The sequence below is a fragment of the Podarcis pityusensis genome (assembly GCF_964106645.2).
Source record: "Podarcis pityusensis genome assembly, chromosome: 13".
Lineage (NCBI taxonomy): Eukaryota > Metazoa > Chordata > Lepidosauria > Squamata > Lacertidae > Podarcis > Podarcis pityusensis.
Window position 1 is genome coordinate 31,640,967 of NC_138038.1, and position 19,332 is coordinate 31,660,298.

At 44.2% G+C, this 19,332-nt stretch overlaps 1 protein-coding gene and 1 long non-coding RNA gene across 2 annotated transcripts in view; both read left to right on the forward strand.

Annotated features, from left to right (window-relative positions):
• The window catches only part of LOC308461147, a 95,400-nt gene that overhangs the window by 27,375 nt on the left and 48,693 nt on the right, over positions 1–19,332 (forward strand). The window lies entirely within an intron of this gene.
• Positions 1,245–17,197, forward strand: LOC308461141 (uncharacterized protein). Its single transcript, XM_080977803.1, has 10 exons — positions 1,245–1,372; positions 2,040–2,145; positions 3,969–4,325; positions 5,106–5,219; positions 8,789–8,872; positions 9,410–9,449; positions 11,111–11,149; positions 13,509–13,552; positions 14,024–14,050; positions 15,166–17,197. The coding sequence occupies exons 2-9, from the start codon at positions 2,061–2,063 to the stop codon at positions 14,029–14,031; spliced, it is 771 nt and encodes a 256-aa protein (XP_080833929.1). The 5' UTR covers positions 1,245–1,372; positions 2,040–2,060; the 3' UTR covers positions 14,032–14,050; positions 15,166–17,197.

The window sequence follows — 19,332 nt, forward strand, 5'->3', positions numbered from 1 at the left end:
TTTTCTCACCTTGAGGTGCCTGGGTTCTTCCCCCACATCTTACACATCCATTTGGGTGAGAATTATTTCATCCAATGGACAGGAATTAACATCCTAGCGAGTTACGAAGGATCTTTGCTGGATCCATACTTTCTTTCCTTGGTTTGGTCTGAGTTCTTGGAGCCTTGTGTGTGGCAAGAGGCACACCTACCAATCAAGGTGGATAGGGCCCGCAGGAAGGTGAATTGCCTGTTTAAGGACTTTGTTTGGGGTACATTCCTCATGGCAGGATTCACATGGATCTTCCCCACCATTTTTCAGGATGATGGCATCCTCCTGTCCAAGGCAAGCTGTGACTTATTTCTTGAGGATCTGCAGAGGGCTGTTTTTGAATTGTGGTTTTATTTATAGAAGACATGAACTGGATGGAGTGATGGGGTGATCAAATGAGGTCATATTGGGTTAAAGGCACTCTTGGCCAGCCTACACTTTTTAGGTATCATTGGTGGTACTCTTATTATTGGCATGCATGCTGAGGTGAACATCAGGGCAGCAGGGGGACAGGACACTGGGCATGTTCATATACACAAGGTGCTTGGAGCAAGGCTTCCTTGCAATCCTTTTCTCTTATACCAGCAGCGATGCCTGCAAACATGCCCCCATGAGTAGGGAAGGTCTTGAACCCTCCAAATTAGGGCTCTGCCCTGCCCAGACTGCATGTTTTTTGTCTTTTTGCTTCTTTTGCAGACCCTCTCTGCAGCAGTTGTCATTTTCTTTCTCCAGTTAAAACACTGTACTTGCAAACAGCATTGTCAGGAGGTCCCCCCCCCCCCCGTGTCTTTACTAAGAGGACTTTCATAGTGAACCGCAGTTTTAAGTGATCTTAGCAGTAAGCAAACCCTACCTCTACAATACACCATTTATCATATTGGCAAGTATTCTGCTAATGCAAACATTACGTTTTATTGCTGGGAGGTGGTTGCTCAACTGAAGCAGGAGAAACGTTTCTTGGTAGGGTAGCTACTTACACATCTCCAGAAAAGAGGCAAAAGAGGGCACACATTTGCATAAATTCAGCATGTGCTAACTCTGCCTGCAAGAGAAATGCTCTGCCACTCAGCTTCAGCCCTTCCCCTAAATTAATCTGTAATTTTATCTGTTTTTTTCTGGCCAAGGTTCAGCAGCACTGAACCTGCTCTCACCCTGCCAAGAACAGAAGCGAAACAAACACCAACCGCAGTTTGGTTTCTGGTAGTCAAGGGCAGAGCGTTTTAATCATTTCTCTCTTTCTTTCTCGTTTCTCTCTTTCTCCAGCAAAATACGTCTGAGAAAGCATCCAGGAAGTAGTTTTTTCCCCAATGGATGAATGTGCAATTCTCAGTGCTGGTGTGAGGTATGTGTACTTTGCAGAGATTTAAATTACAATATGTTTTCTAACGGCCAACAAGAACCGGACCTTTTGGTGCTCACTTTCCCCTAATGTGTGCATTTTTGTACACAGATTTTGGTTAGAGAACTGCATCACATGAGCCCGTGTGAATTTTGAAGGATTGCTGCGTTTCAGTTTGTGTGTATATTTGTGTTCATCTTTCTTATTTCACATTGAAATATGAACCAAACCAAATTTCTCTCCCATCCCAACTCAATACTACATAACAATAAAACAATCAGATTGAGGGAGGCAACCAACTACAAACCTAATCCCTGTAGTTTTATTTACTGCATGGTTTCAGGAAGACCCAAGATCAGCCCCAAAAGCAAATATCTGAAGTGTCAAAGGCCAAAGGAAAGAGCAGTATCTTGTTGTGCATATTAGCAAGAAGGACTTCTAAATCCCGGCTACGTTAAATTTCCACATGGAAGTAGCTATTGACAAAAGGGAGTTTTTTTAACAAGCAAAAGCAAAAACTTCACAGAATTAAAACATATTATTTTCCTTGACTTTGAAACCTGGATTGCTATGATTTGTTGGGATAGATGGGGATGTAACAGAGAGGGGCTTCGAAACACAAAGCATTTGCTCCTAATTATGATTGTTGGTGCTGTTGCTCATATTTCAGATCGGAGCTGTCTAAAGAAGGATGGGGGTCCATAAACCTAAAGAAATTGTCTATCTCATTCTTGGTTCTTTCTACATTGTATTCCTGGCACTGATCCCTTCATCAGGTAAAAAGTGTAGAGAAGCAGCAGCAACATAATGTTATGTTACCATGGACTTAGCCAAGAAGGACTTTTAGGCATGTTGTGACACAGAAATCAATGTGCGCATGGGGTTCTCGTTGGTGGATCTTTGCAATTTCTCCTTTCCTACTTGACAGTGGAGAAGCCATAGCAGAATTTGGAAAGGTGTCTGCCTCCATCTTGATTGTGTTCTCATTATACGACTGATTCTCATTGGGAAACTAGGAGCTGCAGTGGCCCTGCAGAAAAGCTAATTAATTCTTTTTGCCTCCCTACATCTTACTCTCATTTCAAGTAGGAGTAAGCAATGAAATGTTCAAAGACAAGGTGGGGCAGTCACTGTTAAGCAGGAGGATGTCTCAGTAACAGATGAGGCTTTGGCGTGAGAAGAGTTCAGTCAGCTAACTAGTTTTGTTTGATAGCAGCCTAACCTTATACAGTGGTACCTCGGGTTAAGTACTAAATTCATTCTGGAGGTCCGTACTTAACCTGAAACTGTTCTTAACCTGAAGGACCACTTTAGATAATGGGGCCTCCCGCTGCCGCTGTGCCGCCACTACACGATTTCTGTTCTCAACTTGAAACAAAGTTCTTAACCCAAGGTAATATTTCTGGGTTAGTAGAATCTGTAACCTGAAGGTTATGTAACCTGAAGCGTATGTAACCCAAGGTACCACTGTACTGAATTCAGACTACTGATCCATCTAGCTCAATACTGTTTGCACTGACTGGCAGCACCTCTCCAGAATTTCAGACAGGGTTCTCTCCCAGCTCTACCTGCCAATGCTGGGGCTTGGATCTCAGACATGCATTCTTCACTATTGAGCTACACACACTCACCTCCTTCATACAGATGATTTAAAGGCTTTTCCTGCTTCTATCATCTCAGCTACCTCTGCTGTTGAGGCTATGAACTTATTTAAGACCTTGACTGACAGATTGCAAGACCACTTGAGAACTGAGATCAAGAGTAGTGGCTCACAAAGTTTGTTGGGATCTTCCAGCTGGTTTGACAAAGAGTGCAAACAGGCCAAAAGCCAGCTGAAGAGAGTCTACTGTAAATACAGGAACTCTAATAATAATAAATTATTATTATTATTATTATTATTATTATTATTATTATTATTATTTCCCTGCCCATCTGGCTGGGTTTCCTCAGCCACTCTGGGCGGCACCCAACAGAATGTTTAAAACACAATAAAACATCAAACATTAAAAACTTCCCTAAACAGGGCTGCCTTCAGATGTCTTCTAAAAGTCAGATAGTTGTTTATTTCCTTGACATTTCACAGGAGGGCGTTCCACAGGGCGGGTGCCACTACCAAGAAGGCCCTCTGCCTGGTTTCCTGTAACTTCACTTCTCGCAGTGAGGGAACTGCCAGAAGGCCCTCAGAGCTGGACCTCAGTGTCCAGGCTAAATTATGGGGGTGAAGACACTCCTTCAGGTATACTGGGCCGAGGCCATTTAATTCATACCTTCCCCGATAGCGATAATCAGATAGTGTAGCCATCATCAAATAACCTCAAAATGAACCTTAAAAATGGTATTCAGTGCAAGTGCCCCAAAGGTCTGTAGACAAGTCTGGCCCATACATCAGGTGAGATCCTTGTAAAGGCTGCCTGTTCCTCTCAATCAGAATATTCCCCAATCTCACCGCTCACCTCCATGTACACAAAGTCATGTGGAGGGAAAATATTTGCCCCTTCTGTAGGGAATCCAAACCCCGAGATGTACCATTTGGGGAAACGTTTCAACCTCAGACTTGGTGGTGCTGCTGTTGCCTTTAATATTTGTGATTCTTTTCCAGACCATTTTGAACTGAACTCTGCCCTATTTGTCATTGGGTATGTGGGGCAAGATGTCATCTTGCCATGCCAGAGCTCTTCTGGGGCTCTGCCACAAAACGTGGAAGTTCAGTGGAAAAAAACTGTAGATGACAACACGGAGAACATCTACCAGTTCACAGCTTTCACTGGGCAGGAAACATTTGGGCAAGGCTATGAGTCCAGGGCAGTGTTTGCCACAGAGGGACTGGACACTGGAAATGTTTCCTTGATGCTGAAAATGGCCAAAAAGTCTGATGAAGGAAGCTACAGCTGCATTGTCAAGACCAAAGACTGGGGTGCTCAGACCCAAACTGTTCTGGTTGTTGAATCTTCAAAAGGTATGAATCACAAAGTAGGACGGGCACAGAGGAAATAGCTCAGGACTGACTTTTGCATTTGTGGTGTAAAATTTAAAGCTACAGTAATCACCAGAGATGACCTCTCCTTCACAAAGGACAGTCCTATTTGAAGGCACCCTCTCTTTGAAAAGCTTCCCAGTCCAAGACTGGTTTAAAGATGAAGTGCCATAAGAGGGAAAGCAGTGGCCTTGAATTTGATCATTAACAGTTAGTGACTGCTCAGCAAACTGAGCAGGAACCTGGGTCATCTATTCACTAGGGTGAATTGGAAACTATTTCTGATTAAATTTTAGCAGTTAGTTCCAAATTTGCATCTATGCTTATAAAGTGGCACAATGTATTTTTTTTTGTTGGTTCATGTGACCATGGGAGGGGGGGTAACAAAGGAAACCAGGCCCCCTTACAACTATATTTCCCATTACTCTCTTTGCGACATCATAATCTAATAAGCAAAGAAAGGACCTGGCTGAACTTCTGAATAATGTGTTACCAGAGTCCTCTCCATTGTCCTCCATGAGTTCCTGCTGCCACGACTGATACTGATTCCCTGGATAGATGGCAATGACTCCAAAAATCTCAGAACTCAAGTGGTTCCATTTAAAATGGTTATCATTTTTTAAATATCTGCTGCCTGATCAAGTAGGAACCTATTTTTAATCAATGGAAAGGTTTTCAGTTGATTAATCATACTGCCTGATTGTCTGACTATCATAGCATGTAAAAAGGCATCCCTTATTCTCTGCCATTTCTTTCTTTCAGGCAACAGTACCTCAGAGAATTATTGTTCCTGCACTGCCTTTTGGGTGATGTTTGTCTTTCTTCTTCTCGCTCTTCTCGCTCTTGCAGTCACTGTTTGGGCATTCATGCACAAAGGTGTTGGAATTGATTTATTGGTTTGGCGTGACCCCCGCTAATTGATTTACGATCCACAATTAGCTCTTTATGCCCGGCGCGCTTCCTCCGAGCTGCGCCACTCAGCTCCGTCTTCAGTAGCTCTCCAGTCACGCCTCAGCAGAGTTAAACACAGCGGTGAAACTGTCACTTAGCTTCAGACAAACACACAGAGCCCGGTTTGTCTATTTACAGTTCTTTATTCCGACTTTCCCCAGGAAATCCCTGGGCTCACCGCAGCCATGACCAAAAACTGCGACCTCTTCCCTCAGAGACCAGAGAGGAACAGAGCGTAACTCCTCCCAGCTTCGAAAGCTGACGTCAGAATGCTGAGGCATCATGGGAACAACTTAACCTGTTAAGTTCCAAACCCAACACCCCCTCTTGCCGAACCATTCTGACAAGACCTTGTTGAGTTCAACACCTTCCCCTTTGCCTTGTGCCCCTTCCCGGCATCTTTCCCAGGCACCTGTTGAACCCCTTCAACACTCCCAGAATCACACTGTGCGACACTTTTCCACGCACTTGTGACCTGATACCCTACTGACCCATTTGGGCCAGCAGTTGTGTCTTCTCCGTCAGATCCTTCCCCCTCTGACTTGACACCCTGTTTGTGAGCTTTCTCCATTACGCTAACCGGAGATGAAGCCTCACACCTGGACACTCCTTTCACAACCTTTGGAGATGCCCAGACCTGCCCTGAACCCTGATCTTGGACCTGGTCCCCATCACCGGGTTCTGAACCCTGATCTTGGACCTGGTCCCCATCACCGGGATCAGCCTCTGCCTCCCTTTCCTCCTCAGAATCAGACAGACATCCTGAGAGAAAATCAGAACTATCCCTGAGTCTTGAACACCCACCCTGTTCACAGAACTCAGCCTGCTTACTGACCAGCAGCTTGGTTTGATCACCCTCTGGGTATGCAAACTTCCACCCATTGGTTGCAGGATCATATCCACAGAAGATCATTTCCTGAACCTTTGGACCACCTGCCCCAAAGAGCTCAAAGGGCTCTTTGGCTACCCTCCCAAACCCGGGAAAACCATGTACCTGTGCACCTTTGCATGCCCTGCACCCTAGGGACCTCCCACATTTCCGGAGTTTGTACCCTTTTGTGCACCTGTGCAGCTTTTGCACATGACTGGGAACCTTAGCACACTGCGCCTGTGCTTTTCCAGCATTCCCACCACCCTCCAGAGGTGACTCCAGAACAAAGAGATTGTTCTGCCCCCTTTTCACGTTGGCCACTTGTTTCCCCCCAACGTAGACCTCTAGCTCCTCCTGTAAAGGAGAAAAAGACATGTTAGCCACAGCAGAAACCGACTTTCTCATTCCGTCTGCTAACATCACAGTTGTTCCTGTTGAAACAGCCCTGCAGTTCCGCATTTTGCCAGCAGGCTCGCTTAGCAGGTGCTGACCAACAGCAGTATTCAACACCCAGTGTGTCACCGTGTCCTGGCTGGAGTTGTTCTTCACAGTTGCCATAGAAGCAGTGATAAGAAAACAACCCTCCCCAGCGTCTGAACCACGTCTTTCCCTTGCGTTCCCACGCTGGCCTCCTCTCCGAGACTGATTCCCATGGGAACTCAGCTGGTTGACCTTGGGACCTTCCTGCCCAGCTGTCTCCGCTCTCCATGGGCAGCACGTAGCAACGACGAACTCCAGTGGAAAAACACTGCCCGGGGCTCCTCCCAGCCGGCTTGGCCCTCCTTCTCCGGAAAAGCACTCCTTGCCAGCTCCGCCCCCTCTGGCCTGGCTCCCACTGCGGCTTTCTGGGAACCTGCTTTGTTGACATTCCACTCCAGCACGCACAGTGGAAAACTTTTTACACTTGCCTTTGGAATCCTTCGCCCCCCCGATCTGCTCACTAGCACTCCTTGAGGCTAAAACATCAGGAACAGGGGCTGCAGCCATCTCTAGGCTTTTGGCAATACTTCTCCGGGGCTCTGGCCTCCTGCTGAAGCTTCACAGCACATCCCAGCAGCCCTTGCTCAACTTCTTAGAGTGAGCTGTTCAAACGCAATGTCCTCCAAGACCTGGCTGTCTGCCATCGTCTTCCGTTCTCCCAAGGGGCCCCAAGCTGTACTCACAGATTACAAGCTCCTCCGGCACCCATCCGTGGAGAAACGATTTTCCAGCTGCTCTTCAGCTCCCAGCACTCAGCTCTCAGCACAGGCAACCACTTAGTGTCTTTCAGCTGCTCTGAGCTCCGCAGCTCTCCTTTGCCTCTTAACACCAGGCAAAAACTCCTGCCAGCGACTTCAAACGCATTCCGGCACTTCAAAGCGTTCCTGTGACAGTTTTTACGATCGGTGATTAAGCACCCATAACCTGTTGGAATTGATTTATTGGTTTGGCGTGACCCCCGCTAATTGATTTACGATCCACAATTAGCTCTTTATGCCCGGCGCGCTTCCTCCGAGCTGCGCCACTCAGCTCCGTCTTCAGTAGCTCTCCAGTCACGCCTCAGCAGAGTTAAACACAGCGGTGAAACTGTCACTTAGCTTCAGACAAACACACAGAGCCCGGTTTGTCTATTTACAGTTCTTTATTCCGACTTTCCCCAGGAAATCCCTGGGCTCACCGCAGCCATGACCAAAAACTGCGACCTCTTCCCTCAGAGACCAGAGAGGAACAGAGCGTAACTCCTCCCAGCTTCGAAAGCTGACGTCAGAATGCTGAGGCATCATGGGAACAACTTAACCTGTTAAGTTCCAAACCCAACAAAAGGTACCGTATAAATCACTCTCTCTAATAGTGAATTCATGTGAGGAGTGGAGTGCAGACAGTGGGGCCAACTTGCATAAAATATTGGGGGCCCCAGGTAAGCCCCTCTCCACATAATCGATCACAAGACAGTATACACACCATTTGCATGGCAATGCCCATCAATTTTGGGGGTGCAAAGAGCCCTCAGCCCCTAGGAGTTGGCTCCTATGAGTGCAGATAAGATTGCAGCTATAGCAGAGACCCAAGAGAGATTTATCTACATGCTCAGAGTAATTATAAGGCAATGGTGGACCCTGGCTTTTCACATTTCAGTGGTCTCCCATGTGACGCCCAAATCCGGCCTTCTGTAGGACTTCATAGTTGTGTCACCTGCTGCAGTGTCCCAGAAGCTCTGTGCCCAGTGTGGCCAAACCAGTCATGTTCCCCTAGATCTGCCTCTGCACAAGGTCTGCAGATGTACAAAAACAATCCAACAGAGGGTACAATCCCCCTCAAATGGCTTATAGCACAGATGACTAATCTGTGATTTTAACAGTCCTGTAGCTGGATTACAATTCCCATCATCCCTGATAATGCTGGCTGAGGCTGGAGTCCAGCAATATCTGAACAGGCACAAGTAGACTACCCCAATCCACAGAATTTATCCACTACTACATCCTTGCCTTGGGGCTTTTACCGTAGAGTCCTACAGCTCTATATTCCATAGTTGGTTGCAAATAAAAATATCCAATAGGGTATTCTGTTCTGGTAGTGCCCTTAGATGCCAAGCTAAATTGGACTTCCTTATGATTCCCCCCGACCCCCTGCCCCACATTTCAAGGTGCCAGAGAAAAGGAAACTCTCTCACGGAATGAAGAGCAGAGTGTTAAAGAAGAAAAAGGGGAAATAAAGGAAGAAGAAGAAGGTATGTCTTGTAAAATCTGTCTGCTTGTAAACAACCATTTGATCAACTGAAAACACGGCCACATATTCAATTTTTGTATTTGAAAGGAGAAATATGAACCATCAAGATTACCCCTTTGCTAAACCAAGAGGCATTTTCTGCCAGCCTGAGCCCCACATTAAACCCGGGACATTATCTGGGGTGCGGGTAGGTGGTCGAAGCACCTCCCTGTAACTGATTTATGGGTTAGGGACTGAATAGAAACAATGCCCCGTGCTGAATGGAGACTTGGTCAGCTCTACCGATCAGAGGGAAGTGGTGTGAAACAATGTCTCCAGAATCACACCATCAACCCCCTCCACACGTAAAGCAGGATGGTGCTTGTGTACACCCAGCAACTATGCCACTCCTAATGGTATTTGTGGAAAGTCCCTCAGTCAGTCAAATTCCTGCTGTAGGCAGGCCACTCACCCTGAGAGACCGGGATCATTCCCTCTGTTAGGAGATCGGTGGGCCATATTGCTTAGAATGAAAACCATATGCATTTCTGTTTTTTAGGACTATTTCCAGAAAACAGAACATTGCAGGAAGAAAAAAGGTATGCCTTATAAAATGTTTCCGCTTTCAAACAACCATTTGATCCGATTAAAATATAACCCTATATTTCATTTGCCTTTTGTTTGTGACAAAACACGTTGTGTTCTGCATAGTTGTACTTTGAAACGCATGAAAACAAAGTAGACTTTCTTTCTTTTTAACCTTTATTAAGTTATTGTAACGGTACAATAGGAGATTCCACAAAACAGAACACCAGAGAGAGAGAGAGAGAGAGAGAGAGAGAGAGAACACCACTTGCCTGTTGAATAAAATAAATTGCCAATAAACATACTTTTAGTTATAATTAGCAGAATACAAGACAATGAGCTTGAGTGGTGGGAGGGAATCAGAAATTTCTGCACACTTTGTATCATGCAGCATATTCAGATGGTCCTGTAAAGAACAGCCCAAATCTTCGTTTGTAATCATCCTTCAGTGAGAACACAAAAGCGAGCGTGCACTCTTCTTATTTGTAATTATATGTGTAATGCCAAAAGCACATCTGGGAGGGGGGAGATCTGAACGTGGATATACCGTATTTTTCGCCCTATAGGACGCACTTTTTCCCCTCCAAAAATGAAGGGGAAATGTGTGTGCGTCCTATGGGGCGAATGCAGGCTCTCGCTCTCCAGGCTTCAGGAGAGCCCCACCGCCAGCCCCACAAGCTTGGGGGACAGCGGGGAGGCGGAACGCCGCCATCCCGCTGTCTCCCGACGTCCTTTGGAGGCTGGCAGTGGGGAGAAGCCTGCCTCTCTCCCCCCCCGCCAGCCCCGCAAGCTCGGGGGACAGCGGGGAGGCACAACGTGCCCAGGCTTAGCTTCAGCTGTGGGAGCCCGCCGCTGGGCTCCCACGGCTTGCGGAGAGCTGCATGTTCTAGGGGCTAGGGTCGGGGGAAGCTCGGGCTTCCACCGTCCCAGTCCCGCGCCTGGGGGGGAAATAATTTTTTTCCCCTTTATTCCCCCCCCCCAAAAAAATTAGGTGCGTCCTATGGGCCGGTGCGTCCTATAGGGCGAAAAATACGGTAACTCCATCTTCTCCTTTTATAAAATCTAGTTACGAGATTCTCACACTCTGGACTACTGAACTGGGGTGTTGTTTAGGGGGGGGTTGTTGCTGGGGAGGGACGTTTCGCCATTCATGGGGGGGGGTTGTATCTTTGTTTTGTATCTTATGATTGTTGATCTTGTGATAGTTTATCTTATGAAGAATTGTTTGGTTTGGTTTTATACTCGTTGATGTTCTATTAATTGTTTATGAATACCTTAGTTATGTTAAGAAACTGGTGTCTAGATTGAGAAATGTTACGTGAATGTCTTCCCCGGCCCATACTTTCCCCTGTGTTACTCCAGCCAGTAAATATCAGCATTATGAGCAAGTACAAATAGCCCTTTCGGGGTTGCTTTTCTCTCTTGGGGGGGGTTTTCATGCCTAGTATTCTGGAATTCTTATTTTGTAGAAGTATAGGAGATTCAAAGACAGACTAGATGTCTGCCTGTCCTGTGTCTGCAGCTAATGATTGCTGTCAGCAGGGGAAGCAACCCTCTCTGTCAGGCAAATCCCTAACCTAAGGGACCTGGATCATTCTCTCTATTAGGGGATTGCAGGCCATATTACTTAGAATGAAAACCATACGCTTTTCACTGTTTGCATTTCTCTTTTTAGTACGATTAGAAGAAAACAGAAAACGGCAGAAGGAAAAAGGTATGTCTTATAAAATGTTTCTGTTTTTAAACAACCATTTGTTCCAATTAAAATATAACCACATATTCCATTTCTCTTTCTTTGTGACAAAACACATGAAAGAAGAAGGTATTAGACTGGAGGGTTAAGGTGCACATTGGCCGGCATTCCGTTAGTTAGGGGCCTTAAGATTAAGCCACAGTGATGACACCAACACAGAGTTTTAAAGATCGCTGGGCCTGAAGGTTTTGTTCTTCCCTCAATCACCATCTGCCATTGTCTAGGTTTCCCTCAGTTTTGTAGCTTGCCTTTGTCATTTTTGTATTAAAAAATAAACCATCAAGATTATCCCTGTGCTTTGAAGCATTTTCTGCCAGTCTTAGCCAAACATTAAACACAGGACATTATCTGGGGTGGAGCATTCCAAGCTCTTCCCTGTAACTGATTTGTGGGTTAGGGGCTGATGTCAGAAACCTGACTCTCCAGGACCCAGCAAATGAGGCAGGAGACGGGGTAGGAGAGGAGAGTCACCCGGCGGAAGAAACCTGACTCTCCAGGACCCAGCAAATGAGGCAGGAGACGGGGTAGGAGAGGAGAGTCAGCCGGCGGAAGAGACAGGAGGCTTGTCTTTTCGAAATGACACCCCGTTTCTAGACCTGGCACTTCCTTATCAATGGGAGGGGGGCTGGAAGAGAGCCCAGACGAAGACAGTCTGCCAAGGGGTCAGGTGGCTCCGGAACCACTCTCTAGTGACAGTGATGGAGAACCAATTAACACTCTCAGTCCAAAGTCCCAATGTTGGGCACACCTATAGGAAGAACGTAAACACAGAGGCAGGCTTAAGAGGTTTTGGCACGGATCTTGTTGGAAACATAACCAGAAAGACTCAGATTTGAACATCCTTGATGTGTGGTGGATGTGTGCAAGAGCAGCTCTGTGAATATGCTTGTAAATCAAGCTCAATTGAACCGATAACCATTCCCGTGCTTGCTGGACTGTTTGCTGCTAACTATCATTATAGCTGAATGGAAACACTGTCCCCTGCTGAATGTAGCCTTGATCAACTCCTCTGTGACTCTCTGTTGGTAGTGAGAGAATAAGCTAAGTCTGATTGAGTCCCCCACTCCATGCACAGTTTCCATGGTGTTCTGTCTTACTTATTAAGGACCGACACCCCAGTATCTCCCACATCTTCTTATTCAGATCTCTTAACTGCCACATAACCACTCTACTTGGACTTCCTTGTCCACTGCTCTGGTCCACGGCTGAGGCAACAAAAGAAACCCTGCAGCTGTTGCCATTTCTTTTTGGCTGGTCCTAATGAAAGTATTGCCCAATTGTAGATCTGGATGTTTCTTTTGACGCACTAACAGAGTTACCTTTGTTTTTCACGTACCTTTTGGATTTTAAATTAAATGTTAGATGATGTAATCCATGCATTCATTCATTATAAAGTGGTACCTCGGGTTAAGTACTTAATTCGTTCCAGAGGTCCGTTCTTAATCTGAAACTGTTCTTAACCTGAAGCACCACTTTAGCTAATGGGGCCTCCTGCTGCCGCCGCTGCACAATTTCTGTTCTCATCCTGAAGCAAAGTTCTTAACCTGAAGCACTATTTCTGGGTTAGCGGAGTCTGTAACCTGAAGTGTATGTAACCTGAAGCGTATGTAACCCGAGGTACCACTGTATTTCTTTGCTGCTTTTCACTCACATGAGTCACAAAGTGGCTTACAAACAATAACGGAATAGAAAATCACAATCACAACATAAATCACACAAAATAATTTACAACTCATCAGTAAAACAACCACTTTCTATAACAACTAACAAAACAACAAAATAACTAACAAAACAGATTAAACAGCAGAACCACAAAGAAGTCATAATCTAAAATTCACAAAGCATGACAGCACTCATAATCCACAAAACAATATTAACAACATTAACAAACAGCAAAAGGAAACTAAGCACTGTTGAATTCATACACACACACTGCCCCACCCCCCTTGACTCACAGGCTGGATCTAGATGCATCAAAGAAGCTTCAAGTTTCAGTTAAGTGCATTGTAAATGTTTTAAAGAGAAATCGGCTTAGCAAAAACAGGACTCCTCATCGCCATCTGGTGTCACAGTGTTATATTGCATATACTATGCATACATAGCGCTTTTTCTTTACCAATCTAGCTGAGTCCATAGTCTTCCAGTCAGTTCATCGAAAGACATATACAAATAATGCCTATACCACTCTCAATGGTATTTGTAGAAATCCCCCTGTCATATATATGCCACTCACCTCAAGGGACCTGAATCATTCCTTCTATTAGGGGATTGGCGGGTGATATTGCTTAGAATGAAAACTATATACATTTCTCTTTTTTAGGACTACAGTATTACAAGAAAACAGAAAATTGCAGGAAGAAAAAGGTATGCCTTATAAAATGCTTCCGCTTTCAAACAACCATTTGATCCAAATAAAATATAGCCATATATTCCATTTATCTTTGTTTGTGGCAAAACACATGAAAAAAGTAGGTATCAGTTTGGAGGGTTAAGGTGCTCAGTAGTGGGCATTCATTTAGTGAAGGACCTTCGATTAAGCCACAGTGATGATACTGGCACAGAGTTTTAAAGATCACTTGGCCTGAGCATTTTGTTCTTCCCTTGATCACCACCTGCCACTACCTAGGTTCCCCTCAGTTGTACAGCTTGCCTTCATCATAATATATATATATATATATATATATATATATATATAATCATCATCATCATTACCTCCGTGGTGTGTGGAGAAGTGCTGTGGGCCAGCTCGCTGGATAGCTTGTGCCAACATTGCTGGTTGTTATGTGAAAAGAACTACTTACTAAGAATTACTTTTCTTCATTCCTTTATTCACAGAGTTCTGAGAGGCCTGTTTCTTCAGATGTGAGAACAACATACTTTTTTCTTTCTTTTTTAAACTTTATTGAGTATTTGCAGAGGTACATTGGGAGATACCACAAAACAGAACACCATAACAAAACAATACAAAAAATATGGGAAGCACCACTTGTCTGCTAAATAAAATAGTCAATAAACCAAACGCTCCAACTCCAGGGGGCTGAGGCTCTGTGAGTTCTCCCAATCTTTTTTTTAGGGGGCTGCCCCCCCTTCCACTGTTGAGGCCGAATGTGGAGCCAGGCACGGAGCAAGCTTCATGTCAGGGCCCCCTCCATGTTCTTTGGAAGATGACACTTCTGCAGTAGACATACTTGTAAATATAAGTAGCACAGTATACAAGCAAAGACAATGGGCTTTAGTGGTGGGAGGGAATCAGAAAGTTCTGCACACCTTCTGTTGTGCCGCTTATTCAGATGATCCTGTAAAGCACAACCCAAATCTTCCTTTGTAATCATCCTTCGAATCCCAAAAGGATGTAATAAAGATCCAGGAAATGCTTTTACTTGCCATCAAAAGCTGCAAGTGAATTTGTTTTTGTTTTGTTTTTTAAAACAATGAAAATGGAGGAGATTCCTCTGTAGCACTGAAGAAAATGTCCAGATTCAAAAAAACCCCAACTATGTTGAATAGTGAAATAGTGAATTGCTGGATGCAGGTTGGTGCAATCTTACAGTGGTACCTCGGGTGATATGCACTGGTACGCTGTACTGCCACCTCTTTTCCCCCAGCCACCATCTTGCCAGCGCCATTTGCCCTCCCACCCACTTGCTTGCTCCCATACACACCTTGCCCCTTCCGCCACTCCTGCCCTGCAGGAACGGCCTCCCAGAGGAACTTTGACGCAATCCTTTTACAATCTCAAAAGCGCCTTCCTCTGCTCTAGCGCATCCTTTTTCCAGTCAGCAGACACCTTCCTGGAAGGCACTTTGGAGATCGTGAGGAAATATGTCCCATTGACCTCCATGGGATTTACTTCCGAGTGAAAATTCCTAGGAATGGGATGTTGAATTGAAATTTCTATTTATCACATGGTACAATGGCAGCTTGTTGAACGTGGCGTCGTTGTCCAATTAATGAAATCCGTTTTCTTTACTTTGCAGTTGACGTGGTCTTCGACCCAGAGTCAGCTCCCTCACAACCGGAAGTGTCCAGAGTTAGGAAAAGTGTTTCAGACACAGGAAATATTTCTAAGTTTTTTTACTACAGTGATATGTTAACCCTCCATACCTTCATTGTGGCAGCACAGTTTTTCTGAAGACAAATATTACTGGGAAGTGGAAGTTGGACGAAAAGGAAATTGGGACTTAGGGGTTGTTTCTCATTCTGTTCATAGAAAAGGGAAGGCCAAACTGCGTCCTGAGAATGGCTACTGGGTCATAGGACTTGATGGTGGGAAAGATTACTGGGCTCAGACAAAGCCAAGGACCCATCTAGAAGTGACTGAAAATCTTACAAATATAGGAATGTTCCTAAATAAGGAGAAAAGTTCCAGAACCCTATCTTTTTATGACGTCCACACAAGAAGTAAATTGCAAACTTTCTGTATCTCCTGTCCTGACAAGCTTTATCCTGTCTTATCCATGGGCCCCGTAACTGCAGAGATAGATCGCTGGAAAAATCAATATTCCATTGTTTGAAGATAAGCAGATTGTTCAGAAAGATGAGAGGAGGGAGTGCCACACCTTAGTTCCATCAGCATCATGGATGAATAATTTTGCATATACTTCTCACAGATAAGTTCTCAAACCCCAATAGCAAAGCAAGTCTTGACTTGCCTCGATGAACCATAACGTGTGAGATTATCCATAAAGAATGTGCATTTCTTGTGGATCCTGACATGGACAATTTACTTGACAGATTCAATTTACTTGACAGAAAGACTTATCCAACAAACATTGTAACTGGAGATTTTTATCCCAGTCTGTACAGTGGTACCTTGGTTCTCGAACTTAGTTCATTCCGGGAGTCCATTCGACTCCCAAAACCATTCAAAAACCAAGCCACAGCTTCCGATTGGCTGCAGGAGCTTCCTGCACTCAAGCGGAAGCTGTGTTGGACGTTCCACTTCCGAAAAACATTCGCAAACCGGAACACTTTCTTCCGGGTTTGCAGCATTCAGGAGCCGATTTGTTCAACAACAAAGCTGTTCAAGAACCAAGGTACCACTGTATATGTTTTGGAAATTAAATTGTGTGTTTTTTAATTAATAATTTTTTATTAATTTTCAATTACAGTCCAATAACAGCCTCATTATAACAATACCAATTTATAATACAATTATTAATACCAATCGTTCAAATACCAAATTATATAATTTAGATAAAGTCCCCCCCCCCATGTGCTAGATGTGATGGTTTCATGGTTTTCTTTACTTCTGCATTCAAAATCTTATTAATTCCAATTACATTCCAGTCATAATAATCATCCCTCATGCAACAACTGCAATATTAATAACTTCTATTTGTGCTGACACATTAAATGATTTATAAAACTACAAGTGAGGAACTCAAACTATATCCTATATCTTTTTCTGTGTGTGGCAATTATTCTGTCCATGATGTTCCTTCCTGTCCTTGTAAGATGTTATGTATTTCTTTCCCCCGGTTGTTACTGTTATGCGTCTTGCTTTGGGTGAAGCTGATATCCCACTGTGCCAGAAATTTCTCATTTGCTCCGTCCCATGCTTCATTGTTTTGCAACTTGAACAACAGCTGCAAAAGTCACTCTGTCCCAGTAAATATTACCTGTTGCCACCATTTTTCCTCTCAGCCTGAGAAGAAGAGCACTGTCGAACTGCAGATGACTCAGTAAAGAACCTTATCAGTTCCTAGGGTTTACAGACTCCTTTCATCCTTCCTCCCAACTGAAGATATATGAGCAATTATACTTCTAATTAAGTTAAATTCCAAGTCCTCTAAGCGTTATTCAGTTCACTTCATATACAATAAAGGATGGGGAAGAGTCAGCTCTAAATTTCCATTGTATACCTTTTGCAAAATAGAGCTTCCCTCACTTTTTCCTTTTTTTGTGGTGGAAAGATACATGATTTGAGCTTAATCAATAGAGCAATGATGGGGTAAATGTAACTTATTCTTCGTTTTTGTTGCTTATATTAAACTGATGTTTTATTCACTGGTTTGTTGTTTCTAAAATGACATTTTGCAAGCTAATTTCAGGGCCCTGTTGCTCCAAAAGATACATATATTTCATTCAAGGAAGAACATAAAGAATCTGGGAGAAGCTGGTAAGACAGACCTTCTTCTTAACACCCTAAAGAGCTATCGCCTATCAGTATGGACAATACTAAACCACACACTCAAATAGTCTTGAGCTTCAGTAAGACACTTCCTAGGTATTTTTGGGCAGCTCCAAATTACAAACTATGTGGTTTATAAAAATTCATTGACAGTAATGTACAAAAAAATCAACACCTTCTAATACTTAGGAATCTTAAATGGGAAAGAACACTCCTTTCAATAATGTCACTGGCCCCATCTGACTCCTGTGTTCTGTGATGGTTTGAAGGAGGAGCACAAACAAAGTGAATTTCTGAACATGCATAGGTTCCTTGATGGGTTACAGAGTCCTTCAAGATCAGGATTTTCAAATGTAGAAAAGTCTACACACAAAACTATATGTGTATAGATTCCTTAGTCCATATTCTCAGTCCATGTTTAATGTTTAATGTTTTATTGTTTATTATGTTTGGGTGGCGCTGTGGGTTAAACCACAGAGCCTAGGACTTGCCGATCAGAAGGTTGGCGTTTCGAATCCCCACAACGGGGTGAGCTCCCATTGCTCGGTCCCAGCTCCTGCCAACCTAGCAGTTCGAAAGCACGTCAAAGTGCAAGTAGATAAATAAATACCGCTCTGGCGGGAAGGTAAACGGCGCTTCCGTGCGCTGCTCTGGTTCGCCAGAAGCGGCTTAGTCATGCTGGCCACATGACCCGGAAGCTGTCTGCAGACAAAACGCCGGCTCCCTTGGCCTATAGAGCGAGATGAGGGCGCAACTTCAGAATCGTCTGCGACTGGACTTAACGGTCAGGAGTCCCTTTACCTTTACCATCACAGAGATTTGAAACTTCCTGGTTCCTTTAGTTAAATCATTTCCTTTTACTGTCCCAGGGGAGAAGCTCAGTTTTTCTTTTTCAACAGACATTCAATCTTCTGTGGTTACTACCCAGTCTTCACTGGGCTGTTTGTGTTTGTTTCTCCGGGGGGGGGGGGGCTTAATAATAATAATAAATAATAATAATAATAATAGTTTTCCATACCTTGGGGTTCCCTAAAGCATATCAATACTTCTCTTTTGCCTCTTGATGGCATCATTTTAGCTCCAACCCTGTTAGGGCATACTACCTGAGTTTGATATTAGGAGTGATGAAGAAATCCAAGATTTTAGTATAGTCATGATTGCTAAGCAGCATGCCCACCCAGAAACAAAAGATAACAACAAAGACACAAGACTGTGTCTTTCTAACTTAGTTCTTACTTCATGCAAGATGGTAGGCTGTTACCAAGAAGGAACACAGCCCACTATTAATACTGCAAGCCAAACGTGGGGCTGAGGTTGGTTTTGATTTGTAGCCAGGAAACAAACAAACAACCATCAGATTTCCAGCCCAAATCCAGCACTTAAGTTGCCTACAGAAACCTTGCGCTCCTTTAACTTAAATGCGGGCATGCGGTCCTGTAGCACCCTGCTTGTGGTTAACGCTTAGCTGGAATGAAATATTCAACGCAGCAATAGAGAAATTAAAATAATAATTTATTTGTCAGACAAATAAATGAGAGGCACAGTGGTATATGGTTACCAAGCTCTGGCCTGGTCTCCTGCCATTATGGCCAGCACTTATATTCCCTCAGCCCAGCCCCCTTGCTCCTCCTTTGGCTGCCTCTGTCCAATCAGCCTGGTTGAATTTCCTATTGGCTGATTGCTAGAACCAATCATATAAGATACTCCCATTTCCTATTACCTTTTATGGGAGACAAAGAGCTATATTTCCTTCTATTTATAATTGGCAAACAAGTAGCCATTAACCTCTACAAGGTACCTTAATTAACGATCACCTTTGCCCCCTTACCATTAACCTCTACAAGGCACCTTAATTACCAGATAACCCTTTGCCCTAGACAAGGCGCCTTAACTAACATTTCACCTTTTGCCCTATTGCCCTATTCACTCCAGAACAGATGGTGGCTAATGGTTCTATTTTTATCTGAACAGAGATCTTGGGTTCACCAGCTATGAAAGATCGCCTTCTTTG

What these genes read in the sequence shown, in the direction of transcription:
- LOC308461141 (XM_080977803.1), top strand. Translation starts at nt 2,061, where the DNA reads ATGGGGGTCCATAAACCTAAAGAAATTGTCTATCTCATTCTTGGTTCT. An exon ending in GGCACTGATCCCTTCATCAG is followed by an intron (nt 2,146 to 3,968) that starts GTAAAAAGTGTA and finishes ATTCTTTTCCAG; the next exon opens with ACCATTTTGAACTGAACTCT. An exon ending in ACATTGCAGGAAGAAAAAAG is followed by an intron (nt 9,450 to 11,110) that starts GTATGCCTTATA and finishes TTCTCTTTTTAG; the next exon opens with TACGATTAGAAGAAAACAGA.